Source organism: Meleagris gallopavo, chromosome 2 (assembly GCF_000146605.3).
Source record: "Meleagris gallopavo isolate NT-WF06-2002-E0010 breed Aviagen turkey brand Nicholas breeding stock chromosome 2, Turkey_5.1, whole genome shotgun sequence".
Taxonomy (NCBI): Eukaryota; Metazoa; Chordata; class Aves; order Galliformes; family Phasianidae; genus Meleagris; species Meleagris gallopavo.
Window position 1 is genome coordinate 80,425,319 of NC_015012.2, and position 19,119 is coordinate 80,444,437.

The 19,119-nt window shown below is 38.3% G+C and overlaps 1 protein-coding gene across 1 annotated transcript in view; it reads right to left on the reverse strand.

Annotated features, from left to right (window-relative positions):
• Positions 1-16,005, reverse strand: part of KCNQ5 (potassium voltage-gated channel subfamily Q member 5) — an 87,141-nt gene extending 71,136 nt beyond the window's left edge. The window contains exons 1-2 of the mRNA XM_031552243.1: positions 15,935-16,005; positions 11,156-11,246 (exon numbers count right to left, since the gene is read on the reverse strand). Of these exons, the coding sequence (XP_031408103.1) occupies positions 11,156-11,246; positions 15,935-16,005 (162 nt within the window). The remainder of the gene's footprint in view (positions 1-11,155; positions 11,247-15,934) is intronic.
• Between the last annotated feature and the right edge of the window lie 3,114 nt (positions 16,006-19,119).

Here is a 19,119-nt window from a genome sequence, read left to right on the forward strand (position 1 = left end):
TTTTTTTTTTCTTTTTTTTTTAGGTGGAGGGTAAAAGATGAGATTCTTCTTAGAAAAGCAGTGTGGAAGAGACATATTTGTTCCATGGGAAAAATGGTTACAATTTCTAGCAACATTACAAACTTATGCACAGTGATACACTCTCAAAATTAAACTTTCTGTTAGTTAAGGAAACATTATAAACAGCAGCTGTAGTTACAGTAAGTGAGCTCAAGTATATTATACGTGGCTCTGTGCGCTGGAAAGATGATTTAAAAAATCCTGCATCAGGCTTTCTTACACATACTAAATTTCTGGAGGTTTTAAAGTACAGTATAAGACTGAATAACAGAAAAGTCATTGAATAAGATGGAGATGGGATTTTGCACTTATTTTTGCACATTCTGAAATAGTAATATTTCAAAATGATCTTTATATCCCAGCCACCCCTACTTCTTTGAAGAAAATTGAATTTAAAAGGAAACCATCATCATAAATGCAGGAAAAAAGATTTCCCAGAAAATGTGAACACATTCAAACAGAAACTCTTCAAAGCACTTTTATGGGTCAGTTTTGGATTGGTTCAGGTTGAAACCAGAAAGAGAGAGTCCCACACGACTGAAAAACAAGTAATGTTTCAGTAATCAGTGCAAATCAATCACAATGTAAAGACAAATCTCTGACAAGGTTAACTCACGCCAGGGAATAACATTAGTTTTTCCTATAGCAGCTGTACTGTCAGGAGTTTTCTGGTTTGTGATGGACAAAAATTGGAAGGATGCATCCCAAAAAAGACCTTTCTTTAAAAAAGAAAAAACAACAGAAGAATGACTTCTAATCATAAATCTAGGCTTTTAAATAACTTGTTTTTAGTTTCTTAGGAATTGAAACATAAAATCAGAGAGTAATTAAAAAGGCATGTGATGGAATAAATCATTAGAACTCATACAACTTGCAGGCTTGCTCTAGAAAAGACAATTTGAACTATCTTTCTCCTGTGAATATGGTGGAACATCATTAATTTTGGTTAAGAGATATATAATAACAACTTTTACATTGGAATGGGAAAAAATCTTCCATGGATGATAAATCTGGCTTCATTCCAAATTTAGCATGGCTGAATTTGAATTGATGTGCAGGTTAACAGCCTAACCCTCCAGCAAGGATCTCCTGGCCTTCACTGTTTCTTCCTTGTCAAATCTATTGTCATCCTTTCCAGTCCAAAATGCATTTGTCCTCGCTCCACAGTGATCTCAGCTGTAACTTTCCTGGCTGATTTACACTCACAGCTCGTCTCCCTCTAAAACCAGCACGGCAGATCCACTGGTACTTCAGAAAGAGGAAAGTTTTTTTCTACTCAGAGCACAGTTCAACCAGACTGATCTCATTCTGAAATGTTTCTACATGCACAGCTTCTCTTGTCATGGAGAGCTATGCATATGCAAGAAGCAAGGCTGAAACACTTGGGCTTAAAATATTCAGTTGTTTTTGACAAAAGGAATGGAAATGCCAGTGTGTCCATGAGGTTTTTTTACATCTGCATGTGCCTTGGTTGCTTTGCCACTGGAACAATGAGAGTTATGAAATGGAAGGAAAATAAGAGGTCATCCAGAGCAAAGTTTCTATTAGCAAAAGGTCCTGCAGGACCTTCATGCAAGGCAGCTATAGTGTGTGCTTTTGATTTTCTTATATTTTGCCCATCTAATTAGAGTACCAAAGACAATTTGTTGAAATTGTCTACATTTCTACTATCCTTCTCAGATTGTTTTTTATGATAAGTATTTTCCTCAGTGTAACATTAAAAGCAAAACAAAACAAAAAAAGATTTTTATCATAGCTTTCTTGTTCATTAACGTAACTGTTTATTAAAACTTAAAATAATTTGATGCACTCCTGCTGCTGAAATCAGGTGTCTGGGCTACAGACCATCATTTCATGCAGTTAGAGCCATTTCTGTGATGAGAAAATGACCAAAATTGAGCACTCTGAGCAGTTCTTATAGCAAGATCCCGTTATTTTGAAACATATAAATAAATCAGGTTTGGATATAAGGCATCCATGCATAAGACAATAGCTCTGCTGTTATTTTAATTCTTGTATGGAAATTGGGATATTATGTATTCCAAAGACCGCTGAAATAGAATAATGGAGCTGCAGACTGCCTGCCTTGAGGTCACCAGAGAAAAGGATCTATAAATGACACTATCAGGAGCCTAGGACATGTACTTGAACATATTAAATTAATACCCTGAAATAAGCTTTAATCAGGCTACAAGTGCTTCCATACTGAAGACAATATCTCTGTAGTTTAGCTGCACTGCAGATACTCATCGGGTGTAAATCAGCAGCTTCTCAATCAACACAAGAAGAAGAACAGGAGGAATAAAGTCATCCGATAGCAGCTAATGAGCTGCTGTTCCCACTTCCCTAAATACACATCAACAGGGACATCAGGTGTCACCAAATCAGTGGGAAAAGAGGAAGAGTAAACATTTTCACATCCTATCATTTGTTGATGACTGTTTTAAGAATGTCACCAGCTGCTGAAATTTCTTTATGGTGACACAGGATGAATAGTTGATAGTATTCAAATAGCAATGCTTTAGTATACATACTCAAAAAAGATGACAATGTGTTCTCATTCAATTAAAGCAAGAACACCTCAGCTTCTGCGCCCTTCTTTCAAGCAAAAAAACTTTTAACTGATTCAAAGTAGTACTGAGCACCCAAGTTGGGCTCTTGTCGTTAACAGGCACTGTTGGGAGGTGATGGCAGTGCAGTGCTACTCCATTTCAGTGAAACCTGAGAAAGTTTTGAGCTGTAAACAGCTGTGCTGCAGAAGCTGTTGTAGGACCCAGGATGCTCCTGTTACTCTGGCCACTTTCCAGATTAAAATCAGCAGATAAGAATATATGCACATGTTACTGTTCAAAATAATGGTGTAATTTGAACCAAATCATTGGAACTAGAAGGTCCCTTTCAACATAAACCATTCTATTAATCTATTATTATTATTATTCTTAATTCAGCATTAGAAGGGATGATCTTTGAACTAACAAGTGTATTTACACGCATGTAGATACACTTCAGTAACAAATGTTTTAATTCTCTCCAACTGCAGTTTAGCAGTGGAAGAGGCAGCCATAAATCTGAAAACATAACCCAGAGCAGACCCTTAGTCTGGCATATAAATCACAACCAGAGGTTGCAGTGCAGCTCCCAGCAATACCCAATAAGTATGAAATTAAATGTATGCACTTTTTTTTTTTGTCTGTTATCAGTTTTATAATTAATGTGATACTTTTACAACACTGGTTTTCCAAATTATGATTAAGATTTTCCATGCTGATTATATGTTAATGGAGCATTATTAAGAAATCAATTCTGTGCCTTTTAATTTAATATGCAGCTACAAGTCTATTGATATAATATTAAAATCTGAGTGTATGCTTAATTTTAATCAGCTGCACATTATATAGGACTTCTGCTATCCAATTCCCTTTTAGCTTTTTGTTTATTACCTGAAATGGCACCTATCAGTCGTGTTTCCTTATTCATTTACAACAGAAAAAAAAGCCCAGAATTTCTGTGTCAAGCAAAAACAGCTTTAACTCAGGCAGCAAAAATGTACACTGGAATAAAGTAGCAGCCATTTGATTACTTAGAGAGTGCTTACACTACCAGACCAAATCTCTAGCACTGAAACTGTGCTAATCTTCCTTCACATCCACAGGGGAAGGACAGAAACCCCAGGACAGCTTGGGATGCCACAGAAACAAATGCCCTTGAAGCACCAAGATCCACTACCAAAGTAATTTCCCTTCACACAGCATCTGCAGGTTACCATGCTTACCATCTAAGTGCACGCATCAGCAAACTTATCCCAAAGCTCCTTTTGGCTTTTGGTGGATGTGTTTCTTCCAGAAAGACTCTGGCAACTACTGAAAACCCTTTTTCAGATAAGGAAAACTGCAATAGCAAATGTTGATTTCACTGTCCATCCTGCTCTAGCCCAGACACAACATCATCCTTAAATATTGTGCCTTCCCATACCTCAGATTTACACTCACTGTTTTGCTCCAGGTATTTGTTTATGCCAGGTGCAACTACACTTCTGAGATAATTCCTAAATGGAGACAACACAATAAAACTCACACTATAGAAAAATCCTCTACTTTCCCATCATCTTTGTATCCTACCTTATGCTTGTTTACGTTTTCTTCCTCATTAGCAAGAGATGAGCAGTGAATGGTCTCATTTTAATTACAAAATTATCTGCATGGTCAAAACAATGAAGTGCTGTACAGCTGTACCCAGGCCTTTCCATTTCCTCTGTGATTTCTTTACGCATTTTTTTCTGCTGCTGTCATGTTTCTCATGTCCCATGCTACAGGCAGACGTTCAAGCACATCTCTGTATCAACACAGATCCCAGATCTCCCTGCTGAAATGTTTGTGAAGAATTTGATATCTTTAGCTCTGTCCAGAAGAAATGTAGAAAGGTGCCAGAGCAATCACAGACCTCGAATCCTTTTATGCTCTGGCATCCACGCTAATTTTGTATTGAGGCAAAGGGCTTAAGCTAGTTGTTATGACTGAACACATGTATGTGAATTAACTGGTAACATCTGAAAAGTGGAGGGGAGTGGGATATTTCTTCTTTTATTCTTTAGTCTTAGCATGTTTGGACTTGATAAAACCTAGAGATTCAGCAAATGATGTTTATTGCATTCTTATTTATTTCTTCTTGAAGTTTCCCTTAGCTCATCAACAGAGCTTTCGTAGGAGCATATCAATGTATGCTTTGATTACTGGGAGACCTCTGGGCATCTAGGATGATGTAGCTGGAAATGTTTCCAGTACCAAATACACTCAGAAAGCAATTTCAAGAATGTGTTATCTAAAAACTGGTAAATTTTGGCAAATTGGACTGGGAAGGTACTTCACTCAAGCTCTCAAAATGCTGCTTATGCTCAGGTCTTTACTGAAGTCATTCACATCTGCCAAGTAAGCAGTTCTATTACTTGTGCGAGTCCTCATTTACAATATTTTTATTCAGTTCTCTAGACTCAGTGAAAAAGTTGACTTGCTCCCCTCTTTTGACTCCAATAATTAAGCTTTTAAATCTAGTATATCACATTTTGCGTTTTACAACTGCCATTCGTGGAGTGATTTTCAGCTTTTCCTATTCTCTGTTTTTCAAAGTTCATGGAATTTTGGTCTTCTGGAAAAAGAGAAGAGCAAAATCCTTCCACATCCTCTCAAAAACATATACATATATCTTTGTGAGACATTCATTTCCTGTGATCATATCTACATTTGTTGTAATCAACCAATTCCTGTCAGGTTCAGATTTGATACCAGAATTATTATCCTGTCCCTGACATATATCCTTTCCTTAGGCATTCTATGAAAGCCTCTAAATTCAAAGCAACCAATGCTTACTTTGCTAATTCATTATTGTAACTCACCCCCAGTTCAGAGTCCTGAGGATTGGACTTAGTTCCTGTATGTCTGTCAGCATTTGCCACCATCTACACTTAAAAATTTTTAATGCTCCTGTTACATGTATCTGCATCTGATCCTTACAGAATTTTTTTATATCTGTCTGTATTTTGTACCACAGATTGTGAAGTCCTTAAACTGAATCTTGTGATCCGATTTCTCCTCTCATTTGAGGAAACTTCACATTTTGACTGCAGCAACATGTGTTTGCATGCTTTGTCTCATTTGTGCTGAAGGGGCTGAGTTGTTTCTGCAAGTTGCTCAGATGATGGGGTTACTTCTAGGTTTCCAAACACCTTTGATATCACTGATGTGATATTAGCATTTTTTCAGCATTTTTTTTCCTTTGATAATATAATGTTTTGTAGATTTTTTTTCCTTCAGCATTATTTCTGATCCCGTACTTTGATTTTCCTCTAGAGATATGTTCTGCATTTCAATTTGGCAAGCTGATATTTCCCTACCAAGGGTCAGGTCCGAATTTTTGAATTCTAAGTTTGAATTTAGACATTTAGCTATCGATCCATTTTTACTGTTACAGTCTGCAGTACCTGTTTTTTGCCTGTTTTAACAACATAGTTCTCACTATCCATATAACAAGTTCAGATCCTTATCAAACTCCTATTCAATACTGTAGAATAGAGCATAAACTATTGCAAATTTGCATCTATGCAAAATGCTACACTTATAAGTACACTTATAAGTACACTTATACACTTATAAGTAATCTGTCATACTACCTTATCACTTAAATGATAAAAATAGGAGGAAGACATGCCATGAAAGAGTGGTTGTGCAAGGAATGATGCTTGGTTGTCCTTAAAGGGAATCTTAGACAGTTGGTTTGGTTCTTTAGCACAATTGTGTTGATCCGTTTAAAATGAGATGTGCTTCTCTCTCCTCGAAGAATTATACTCCTGTTAATCTGAAACATGACACCTCATCAGTAACTTCTAATCCTTCCCCATTTTCCACTCTTAATCTCCATATCCTTAAGTTGTGAGCATTCTCCTAGGGAAAGTGTCTCCTTGAACGGTTGGCTAGAAGGCCCTTTCTGCAATAATGGCAGTTCTTTCTTAGGAACGCATTCTTTGCCTTTGAAGCAATGTTAGTCCTCTGTGCTAGGAAACAAAAGGAGTCAGAAAGTGATTGTTATTACTACCAGTATCTTTTCTACTGACTTTATGCACGTGGCTATATAATGTAATGGACAGGATAAGCTAAGTGACACTTACATAGGAATATCAATATATAAGAAATCTACAGTGTACCCTAAGCACTGCTGACAACAGATTTTTCAGATACCTTCATAGTTTCTATGTGATGTGTTTCTTTGTTATGAAATCATTTTTATTTTACTTTCTTACCTTACCTACAGTGTGTGTATATGAGTTTTAAAGGTTGGTTTGGAATGCTAACACTATCATCTCTTCTGTTCTCTCTTCATGTCTCATGGTCTTTGTTCCACTGTCACAAGATGATTCCAGTTGTGGGACAACTGATCCAAATGATGTGAATAGAACACTATCCACCATTTTTAAAAATCTGTTCTGCCTACTCTTAAAATTTTGTAGCTATTGTTTATATGATTACATTCCAGGGGATGGATTCACTCTTCTAGACCAAAGATAATTGAAGACGCACTTGCCTGCTGCAGAGCAGCTACATGCTATGTTTTTTAATCACCCTCTTTCTACATTTCATTTATGGGGAAATATTAGAAGAGAAAAATTTTAGGAAGAGCTTAATTGCTAGAAGCACTTACTAGACTCTCCTTTTGGATCCATGTAAGTGACCACAGTAAGCACAGAAGCTAGCTTCACCTACTGTACACTGTCTGCTTTTATGTTTCTGGGAGTTATTATTGATAGAAGAACATGTTCCCAGAGTACATTTTCAGATGCCCTTATTTTGTAGAACTATAATTTTTGTAGTTTTCCATCCCAGTTCTTTTCAAAGAAAAAGACAAAACAGATTTGATGAAACCAATTCTACAGAAATTCACTAGTTTTATGATTCCTCTGTCTTGATTAAAAATGAAACTTATGGAAAAAATTGAATCCTTTGCCACTTCAAATGAAAATGATATTGCTTTTCTACAGCTTTTTACTTTAAGCCAGAAGTTCTAAAACACTCAAAGAAGAAATGTGTAAATGCCAGGTCAAATGAAAAACCTAATCTGATACAAGACTTTCTGGACTTCTGATTTGTCAACTCTCTATGGGTCATCTCATATTTTCTTGAACAGACAGCAAACAAATAGAAGTGAACAAGCTATTTGCATAGCTTTAGCTGAAAGTGATCTTAAAATACAGAAAGTTTGGTCATGAGAGTGAATGCCCTCTGATTCCAGTTATTTTTCTTCTTGGCTGCCTTCCCCAAAAGATTTGATTTTGCCTTCCCAGCCTAAGTTTTACTTCCCTCGTGTTTACCATTTGATAAAGTGCCAGGAAATGTACTTGCAGGAGATCAGCAATACGCCAAAGATTAATTTCTTGCTGTGTTAGTTGGATTCTTCAGCTGCTTGTGGCTTTTTTTTGATGTTGAAGTAGATTTTCTTCTACTGTCTGTCTGGGATATATCACTACTGCAGTTTGAACATCAAAAGTTATGTGCGCAGATGAGGCTAAAGCATAATTACAATTGTAGGTACAAGGAGATGCTCTCCATCTGGTTAGGCTTATTATTCTTGAAAGCAAACCTAACCAAATTCATTACTGATGTAGTAACAGTTCATATACTCATATATCGGAAGGACTTTCATTTTAAACATAAAACTCAAATATTGAGTGCATTTCCCCTGACAGGCTCCCTGATAAGCAGAGGGTGCCTAGGAATCCAGCAGCGCTTGTTCAGATGCTAGAAATGAAGCCCTGGCTGGGTGCAGCCTGATGCGGTGTGGCAGCTTTGTGCTGGTCCAGGGAGCAGGGCTTGCGATTTTCTGCAGTCCAGATAAGCCCATTAACCACTGCTGACCCTCAGAATCCCTCAGCTAATACTTCTTTCCTAAACAATTATTTACTTAGAACTATTGCAGACCTATTGAACTCTGTTGTATTTTTTCTGAGAGAGCATTTAAGATGCAGTGATTCGCGGCTGTGTTCTCTGCTCCCCTGTAAGATGAAGCTCAGGAGACAGACAGATAGATAGATACATGGAATGACTGACTGCAGAATCTTCTTGGCTCCTCTGGCCTTTGTGGGAAGGAGAAAAAGGTTTGCTTACCTCATTTATACTTCCCTTTTAACCTTCCCATGTAATTGCTAATAGCTGCAATATGTCAAAAGTCACAGGAGCTGGTGCAGGCAGCAGCTCAGGTATTAAGTTGAAGAAACATTACATTAACTTTTTAGCCAATTAACATGGCTCTAGGGGGTACCATCTGGAATAAATCTGTGAAGCAAACAGTTCACAGAAACCCAGCAGGCAGCTTTACAGATTGTTGTACTGTACTTCATTAGAAAATAAACACCCATCTTCCATCTCGAGCACAAAGCAAAATGGTATTAAAACAGATCTCTGACAGTTAATACAACTGTCTGTACTAAACAACACACTTGTAGGAATTGTGTGAATCACCATAAGTAAAAGGTTGTGGAAACTCTAGTGACTAATTATTTGTTGGCACAGCCAAAGCAATTCTTTCTGAGTTAAGGCAAAATTGCATTATTTTCTTATTTTGTGTTTGCAATAACTTGCTTTGATAACATTACTAATATCAGTTAATGATTCAGTATGCCGAGAAGGAGCAAATCACATACCAATAAACTGGAATAAACCAGTAAGTTTTAGCCTGCTTCTGGAATTTCATACTTTGCTGTGTTTATATTTTTCTCCATTAGAGACCCACAGCAGGAGCAATAAAATTTGTCGTCACTAGATTTATTCCTGCCAAGGGTTTGTTGAACACATGAGGCTACAGCACAGAAATGCTGGACCAAGCTACTAAAGCTTTGATGCTTCAAGTATTAACTATCCATGCTCTTCCTCCTTTCAGTCATTTCTGTGTTGGAAGGATGGCAGAAAACATTAAGTCAGAATTGCTGAGATGAGCAAAGCTCATCTTTGAGACCATGGAAGCAGGAAGCCTCACAGAGTTTCCCTTCTCAAGTCCTATCTGCTAATGGGCACTGCTACAAGGACTCTGCAAGGACTGGGATATGGGCTAACGGAGCTCACATTCCTCAACCTGTCCATGGGAGCAAACCCAGAGCTTCAAAGAACTCTTCCACGGTCAAACTCCCAGGCAATCCACAAAAAAACACAGCAAACCACAAGAACATGCGTATCAGCCAGCTGAGAAACTGGCAGTAAGCATACCAGCACAACCAACAAGTATGTGACTCATGGGAAATGCATATTTTATGTCAGAACAAATGGCTTTTCTGCAAGCAATTTGCATAAGTATAGAGGGAAACAAATTACCTGTCATAAAATTACTTTCTATCAGAAATTGGGTGTTTTCAGACAAAACAATTTTTCCTGTTTTATGTACCAGAAAATCTTTGCAATTGGTGTAATAATTGCAATAACACCGTTACAGAGCATTCAAACAAACTTCCATTTGCAAAGTGTTGCTCAACTGTGCAAGAAATGGAAGTAGATATTAGTAAAGAATTAAATCCCATCACTTTCAGCTGGTTTAATGCCACCTGATATTTTATCGAGAAACAGGGATAACATGGCTGGGAAGTAGAATGCCACATTAAGCATGGTTCTCCCTAATGAGCTCTGCTAAGAAGCAGTATGATCAGATGGAGCAGAACGCCACACTTCTGCACCTAGCCAACTACAGTCATTTCATTCAGATATACTGATGTGGTAGTACATTGTGCTCTGGAGGCATACCACACACTGCAATTACGTTTATCAGACTGCTTATGTTATAATTAATTGGGAAGCTGTTCTAAAGACCAGTGTTTTCAGATTATATACAGCGATGACAATTGATATGCTGGCATTTGTCAACAGTTACTTCACCTCAGGCATTAACTAACAAGTCACAGTCTTCTGTATGCATGGAACTGAAATAACCATAGTAACTCCAGGAATACAATGATATTTTAATGACCACTATCACTTATCCTGAGGCCATCACTTGCAAAACTAAACAGCCCATCAAGAAGCAGATTAATAAAGCATCTATACAACACATGGAAAATGCTAAGCGGTTTTAGGGATTCAAGCCATTTATATGTAGCTCAGGGAAAAAGGGAGAATTAGAATACGAAATCACATAATATGAAAAAATAATGAAGGTACCACATCCTGCTGTTGCAACTGCCACTAAAATGTCATTATCTATCAACACCTACCAGAAATTGGTATCTAAGATAAAACAATTTCCTATTTTCAGTGCCTTTTAATATGTACAGACTTTATGAAGTATGAAAGATTGTTTCTGCTCAGTCAATACCAAACTGCAATAGAAAAAGTAACAGTAATAAAACAAAGCAGTCCTCAAGTAAAGAAGATGTAATACAACACTTACATACAGTCTGACTTGGTTTTTAAAGAAAAAGATGGTGGAATCTTCTATTTTATTATTATGTCATCATTCTGATGAAAAGTATGGTTTCTTAAAGCATTCAGGAATTCCACGGTGAAGGAGAGAATGTGAGCGTATATAATCGTATTTCTAAAGATGTCTTGTATTTAGAAGTTTCACTTACCAAAATGAAGAGACAACCAGAGGCAAGTTTTGTGTGTTCAGGAATAGTGGAAAACACGGACAAAATCAAGCAACCAAACACAAGGAGAAAACTGAAAAAGAAAGAATATTAGCAATTAATATTTTTCAGAACCCTAATCCAGTATCTATATTCTTCTCCACCAACATTAATAGAAGACTATGAATTAACAGTTCTCATTAACAGAAATGAATTCAATTACTAGTTGGTCAACTAAAGACATTTAAATAGCCTCCTCATAATTCTACAGACTTCTGTGCAGCACTGACGAATTAATGAAAAAAAGCCTCATATGTATGAAGATCTTGGTGAGATGGCCCAACATACACAGATGCTACTTTTGACATGTCAGTCCCGTACATTTATCCAGTACAGCCACTCTTAGTGGCTCAAAAGAAAGAGTGCCAACAGGAGAGACCTTTACCCAGTCCGAAGGATCGTTTCTCCCACTGTAAACCACAGATGTGGGCTGTATGAGGTTATCAAAGCCCTAACGTACATATTGCATCTAACTGTTATGACTTTTCCCATACTAATCAACTTCCTTCTGAGCAAGAGACCTTAATAAGCAGAAGCTCAAAGGCAGCTGGGCTGCGGTACCGCTGCCCTAAGAGACTAGCCTCCATTCTAGGAACAAACTCAGTATCAATGGAAGGAGTTAAAATGTAGGAGTGAATCAAGAGGGTCTTACACAAGTCATGCAGTCACAACTGGGAAAACATGACTGCAATTTTCAGCTTGCATGAGCTTGCATGTTTTATGGTACTGACAAACACATGCAGACGAAACAAAGTACCGACATACTGCCAAATCTCTATGTAAGGAAAGTGCAAATACTCAGTATCACTGCACAATTTCTTCTGAATCCTGTGCCTGTTCCTCACAGCAGAGAGCATACTTATAGCACACAGTGTTCATGGACATGGGTCTGAAGAACTGGTATTACCCCGAGGCCCATACCATGGGTGATATAGAATACCTTTTCCTATAGGGCTGCTTTGCAATAACAATGCCACTGTGGTGGTGAAAAAATGTTGTCTATGGAATGGATCAGAAGAGAACTTCACTTCACCCCCATTACTATGGACTGACTAAGCAGCACATTCACTGACTAATCATCTGTTGTGCACAGTGGTACATATTCTACATTGCACGCTCTAGCACTTGTACTGTTTTTTGCAAGTAACTGCAAGTTCTGTAGAGTCAGATAACTGATAGTTGTCAGTTATGCTCAGTAATCAATCAATCAAAAATAGCAGGCCAATTCCATCTGAATTGCTGGGACTCTTGCTAGACTCTTACTCTAACCCAATATTAATGCAGGCGGACACCTGCAAGAAAGAGAACGGCTCCTTCCTGATACAAAAGGGATGAAATCTCTTTGAGGGACAAAGCACAAAAACTACTGTTTGATACAGATGGGGCACATACTCTTCAATGGGATGCGTTTCCACTGATCCACACAATCATTCTGAAGACACAGCAGCTTTCAGAAAAGCACTGGGGCATGTGGGGTATTTCTAGTGCCAAGCTCACTCAGTAGCATGGTCAGCAGGGGCTGCAGGAGACACACAGGCTGAGCGGAGCTGGGTTTGCCCAGTCTGAAGAAGGAGGGGACAACAGCAGGTCTCAGCCTCAACTATTTATTTCTGGTTATAGGGAACGCAGAGAGAACATCATTTGCATGAAGAAAAACTGTGATTAGTTATAAGGAAAAAAAAAGTCACAATGAGGAGGTGCAGCACTGAAAAAGTTGGTCAGCAATCTGTGCCCCTGGAGATTTTCAGAATGGAGTTAGAAAAAGCCTCCCTCCGACTTGGAAATTACCTGCTGTGAGAAGGAGCATGGACTATACTGCCTGAAAGGCCTTTTCAAACCTAAATTATTCTTTCATTCAAATTACTGGCTACAAATATCATTATTATTGCATCTGCCCACATGTTCTTCAGGAGCTAAAACTGTCCTTCCCCTTATAACACACCGATCTTCCAATATGGCAGGAGCACCTTAATACATCCAGTACAACAAACAAAATCATTAACTGTTTTTCTTTGGAATTTCTATTAGAAAATCTGATGTGCAGTGTAATAATACATTGGTGGCATATCTAATAGCACATAACTTAACTGCTGGGATGAAATTTCACTCTGAAAATCAAACCTGATAGGATCTCATGGATAAGCTCTATCAAAAGCTGTAAATAAAACAGTGGTATCAAGATATGCAGGCGGGTAATAATGGTCACATACCGTTGATAAATCTATGTTCCAGTTTAAATAAAGAGATCATCAGATTTATGCTTAAAGATTTCATGAAAGACTGGTCCAGGTGGTAAAAATTCAACTCCTGAGCAACTTTGCTTCCCTTTCCCCCACTTTTTGTTTTAAAGGAAAATCCCCCTGAACACTGCTGGTAGTTTTAGCTACTGCAGTCTTCACATACAAGCCCCCTATAATTACATCCTACTGGCACAGTCATAAATGCGGTTTCTCCTAGTTAAAGCCTGCATGGAGGGCAAAATAAAATTAAGAAGTGACTAAGAATTTACAGTAAATACTGTCATTTCCTTTTGCTGGCTTTCTTCAGTTCTGAATCAGTTAAAATTTTATTTTCTTGTATTCTTTGCCCTTACGTATTAAAAATTGCTCTTGTTTAGCTGTATTCCAGTAATACCAACTAAATCTGAGGCCCCATTGCACTGGGTCTTGTCCAAGCACATAATACAAGTTTTCACTTGGAAGAAATCTTATGTAGCAGAATTATGGAAAACAGACGCTGTAGGAAAAGAAGAAAGTTTGTTGTTTCCATATCACAGCTGGAGACCACAGCACAGAAAAGGTAAGGGGACTCTCCTGAGGCCGTGTAGAATTCTTCAGTAGAACTGTGGGGTGGACCTGAACCTTTTAAGTCCCAGTCCAGTCCTGCAGTCACAAAACCACGCTCCACAAACCCAGCACGTGTGATGAACTGCCACAGTTCCTCAGCACTGTGGTTTACAAGATCAGTGTCGGCAAAATGTAAATTCATGACATGGCAGAAAAGCGAGTCAAGAGAGGGAACCAGAACAGTTAAGCAGCGTATTAATCAAAACAAAAGTAAATAGTCAGGAAAGCCAGGTGCACAGTTTAGATTAGCACCTGGTAGATGCAGGTCTGCCGATTATCCACAAAAAGCAGAAACAATCCCCTGAGTAATATGTAAGGATAGTCTTGGAAAGATATTTTTTCTCATAACCTTTTGTATTCATTTTTTTTTTCCCAGAAGCTCTACAAGAAATGAACCACTGTTATTAATTATTATTAAAGAAATCTCTGCATTTATCCACTCAAATCTCACTCAAATCTTGCCCCTCTATCCTTCATTCCTCCCTTCAACGCTGGACACTTTTTTCCTTTTTTCCCTTCAATTCAGCGTTTTATGTCTAAAATGAGACTGTAAGCACTTTAGAGGAGGAGAGAAACCCAGTCCTGTTAGCTTTGCCAAACTAAAAGTTCAGGTGCTGTAAAACACAACACTAGCAAAAAGAGGAAAAAATCAAGTGTTCTGGAATATTTTCTGTAGTATATTTACTGCTGACCTGCTTTCCTTCCTTCAAAGTAAATCAATAGTTGGAAACCACTTTCAAGCTTTCTAATTTAGTCTGTTTAGTCAACCCATGGAAGGAAAGCGTCTCCATTTTCCATAGCAAGAGTTGAAGACATGGAGAACACAGCAACACTTTTTACCTGGCAAGACCTCAAGAAGGATCTGTCCAGTGAAAACAAAACTTGAAGGTCTGAAGGCCTAGTGGTCAAAGTGTATCAGAAACTGTTTTTCCAGAGATGAATGAAGGGCAGAGGTTTGTATAAGCCCTGCATAGGCATCCCACATCCCTTTAACCAAAGAAAAATAATTTTTGAATGACAACATTTGAACTGTGTGCCTTGATACGTGCAATACAAGAAGATGCTGCTGTAGGTATGGAGCAGTCCAAAATAAAACACAAAGTGATTATATTCAGCCTCTAGAGGTTCAATCTGGATCATATATTTGTTCAAGCTGAAAAAAACAGATGGTCTTTCCTTATGCATTTACTATCAGACAGTAAAACATATGCCTTAGGCAGCAAGTTCCCATAAAATTATTCAAGCACTGCCATAGTCATGTATTTTATCAAAAGCAGATCCTTTCATCTTCTTCTCCAGCTTCTGAAAGCATACACTAATTGGAGAAAAGCCAATTTACGAAAGATAATATAACTCAGAAGCTTTGATATTTATTCAATCTGCCTCTCATAAACTTTTCTTACTGGTTAATTAGGAACTACCAATTCTCCATTTATTTAATTTTCAACAGAGTTTTACTACAGTTTGTGATTTAAGAGATGTTCATATGGCAGAGGATGTTCAGCCTAAAAAAGAATTACTAAAATGTTACTCAAGGAACATTGTAAGCACAAAAAATACACTCCGAGAAGATCTCTAAAAGCTATTTTGCTATATTACTTACTGCTAGAATTAGAATAATTGAAAGTTAAACATCTGAAAACAGTTTTATGACCTCTTCTGTAAATAATAAAAGTGTATCACTGTTAAAGTGACATAATTAAGTAATTAGACCACCAAGTTATGTTCCAGTATTACTTGTGGTCTAATTTAACACCCATAAGAGCAAAGGTACTCAGGATTATTACCGAGACTTGTTTGTAAATCACTAGCAGTGCCACTGTCTTGGATTTTGTATGGAAGGTAAATAATGCTTGAAAGATTTTTCTAACCTTACCTGTGATCAAAGTAGCTCTTACTTTTCACAGAATCATAGAATGGCCTGGGTTGAGGACCCACAGCGACCATCTAGTTTCAACCCCCTGCTATGTGCAGGCTCACCAACCACCAGATCAGGCTTCCCAGAACCACATCCAGCCTGGCCTTGAATGTCTCCAGGAATGGGGCATCCACAACCTCCTGTTCCAGTGTGTCACCACTGACTGCGTGGAAATTTTCTTCCTAATGTCTAACCTAAACCTCTCCTGCCTTAGTTTAAAACCATTCCCCCTTGTCCTATTACCATAATCCATTACCCTTCCTGTTTATATGCCCCCTTCAAGTACTGGAAAGCCACAATGAGGTCTCCCTGGACCCTTCTCTTCTCCAAGCTAAACAAGCCCAGTTCCCTCAGCCTTTCCTCACAGGAGAGGTGCTCCAGCCCTCTGACCATCTTAATGGCCCTCCTCTGGACCCGCTCCAAGAGCTCCACATCCTTCCTGTACTGGGGGGCCCCCAGGCGTGGACGCAGTACTCCAGATGGGGCCTCACAAGAGCTGTGTAGAGGGGGACAATCACCTCCCTGTCCCTGCTGGCCACCCCTTTTTAATGCAGTCCAGAACACAGTTGGTCTTCTGGGCTGCAAGCGCACAATGCTGGCTCATGTCCAGCTTCTCATCTACCAGGACCCCCAAGTCCTTCTCCGCAGGGCTGCTCTCAAGAGGTACTCCTCCCAGTCCATAACCTGGATTGCCCTGGCCCAAGTGCAGCACCCTGCACTTAGCCTTGTTGAATCTCATTAGGTTTTCATGGGCCCACTTTTCCAGCCTGCCTAGGTCCCTCTGCATGGCTTCCCTTCCTTCCAGTGTATTGACCGCATACATTGTATACTGTATCCTCCTGGTACAAAGTCAAGACTAAAGTAACTGCTTGCAAATTTACAGAATATTTTTTGATTCACAAAGTTTGAGCCCACAAGATCTAGCACAGCTCCCCAGGACTATTTCCTTCTAAGAATCAGAACCAGCATGAGCCAGGATTTTCCTTAGCAGCAAGCGCTGCTTTGAAATGATTTTTTAATGCATAAATGCAAAAAATCCATGTGAAGCGTTGGGTAACTAAACATCCTGAAGATTTTACTGAATGTATAACACCAATAGATCTGTTAGAGGTCCAGGTAAGTGAATACAACACCCAGAGAAAATTCAAGAAAGGAAGGAAGGAAACAGGCCATCATTCATAGCACTGTTTTACTTCCCTTGGGATTATTAGCTTTGGTGAGCAGCTCTCCTAAAAAGCTGTGACAGATATCTGGGAAATGGGAACTGCACAATGCCCCTGCATTGGCCAGATCCTGTTGGCACTCTCTTTGTGACTGGGAAAGGCTTCAGTGTGCCTTGGAACCACAGAATCACAGAATCGTAGGGGTTTGAAGGGACCGCCAGAGATCATCGAGTCCAACCCCCCTGACAAAGCAGGTTAACTGACAGGGACAGAGAATTTCCTGGACTACTTGTTACACCTATACACACAGACATAATATGCAAAGCACTGAACTCCCAAAGAGGTGAAAACCCACATGCTGTTAGAGTGAGAGCTGGTGCACCATACTGCATCCCGGAGCAAATGTGCATGCTCAAGACGTGAAGTAGACTGAAATCTGACAGATGCCCTAAGCCTCAGTCTCCTTCCTGGTATGTCTGAGCAGTCAGTTTTGGAGGTGGATGGAATTGACCTCTCCAGTGGGATACCAAAAGACAATGGAGCACTTTTTTTCAGGAAGAACTGAAAGTGAAAACATCAGCTAGCACAGGCTTGAGGAAGATATTTACGCAGGTCCTGCAGTATCTCCCTTAAAAAGTAATCTTTTCAACATTTCTATAAAATGCACTGCTGACATGGTGGAAAAGAATACAGTTTAACAGTTTTGATAGTGCTAGCCATGTGGATTAGATTTTCCATCATTTATAGTTTCAATGTGACTTGTTTATGCAAGAAAATGAGATATGACAAAGGTTATTACAATTTGTTAAAAATGTTTGACAAAAGCCACATGGAGAATAAGTGCTCTCCTATAGAAGAGATCTCATAAATTTCTCTCGTAAGCTTTCTTTAAAATGACTTTCACTTCAGCATTTTCTTCAAGTGGAAGAGTGGGAAACTGTAAGGGCTTGACATTGTGCTGGAGCTAACATAGCAATCCTATCTATGGAGAGGTGGAGTATGAATACTTCATAGTCTTAAAATGTGAGAATAAATTTGATAGAACATTTTAAAAACAATTTTTGAGACTAAAAAATATGGTTGTAGCAAAGTCATCTTTTCATATTTTCTCTCTTCTGACTGTTGTCTTTTCCAGAAATTCAACAATTTGAGCTAAATTTTAACTTTTTGAGGAAGTGATCCTGCACTTCATCAACAGCTTTGGAAAGATGAGTTTTGTCAGTATCTGATGAATAAATATTGTTTAAACACTGTTTTAGTTTTCATTCCTTTCTGCAATGTTTATCGATTCTAAAAATTAACCATCAGAATAGTTAATCAGACATGAAGGAGTTTAAATTTACAGTGACAAAAAGTGGTGTTCACCTAAGTTGATCTTTTTCTGTCATATTTTATGGAAAAAAAAATGAACTGCGTCTTCTAAATGATTGCATTTGCCCTACAATAACAAAGCACTCAAAAGGCTATAACAAGTGATGTAATTAAAAGCAAATGACCTCAAATTCCTACAAGACACCAATCAAAGTGTCACTAAATACACATTGGATAATCTATTTCATCACATACAAAAAACAAAACATCAAGGTATGCTTCTCCAGGGATCAATAAGGCAGTCATCATTCCTCCTCAAGCAAGCATGCTGATTAAAACGAAACAAAGAGTTTGAAGAGCTTAAACCTCAGAGATACTTATGACATCGATAATTTCTAAAAAGCAAATCTTTTCATTGGCTTCTGCAGGATACATTTTTGATACTAAAGAAAAAATAATTTGAATCAAACCATATGGCTTCATTTGAAACCACTGTATCATTTTACATCTAGCAAACTTTTCTGGAACTTACGTGCTCTTCTTCCAGATTTCAACTCCTTTAAAGCCCAAGGAAGCAATACTGATTTACATGCCAGAATTTGTTTCCACATACAAATGCCTCAATTCTATAGAAAATAACAAAAATCTCCGATCCCACTTGTAGAGTAG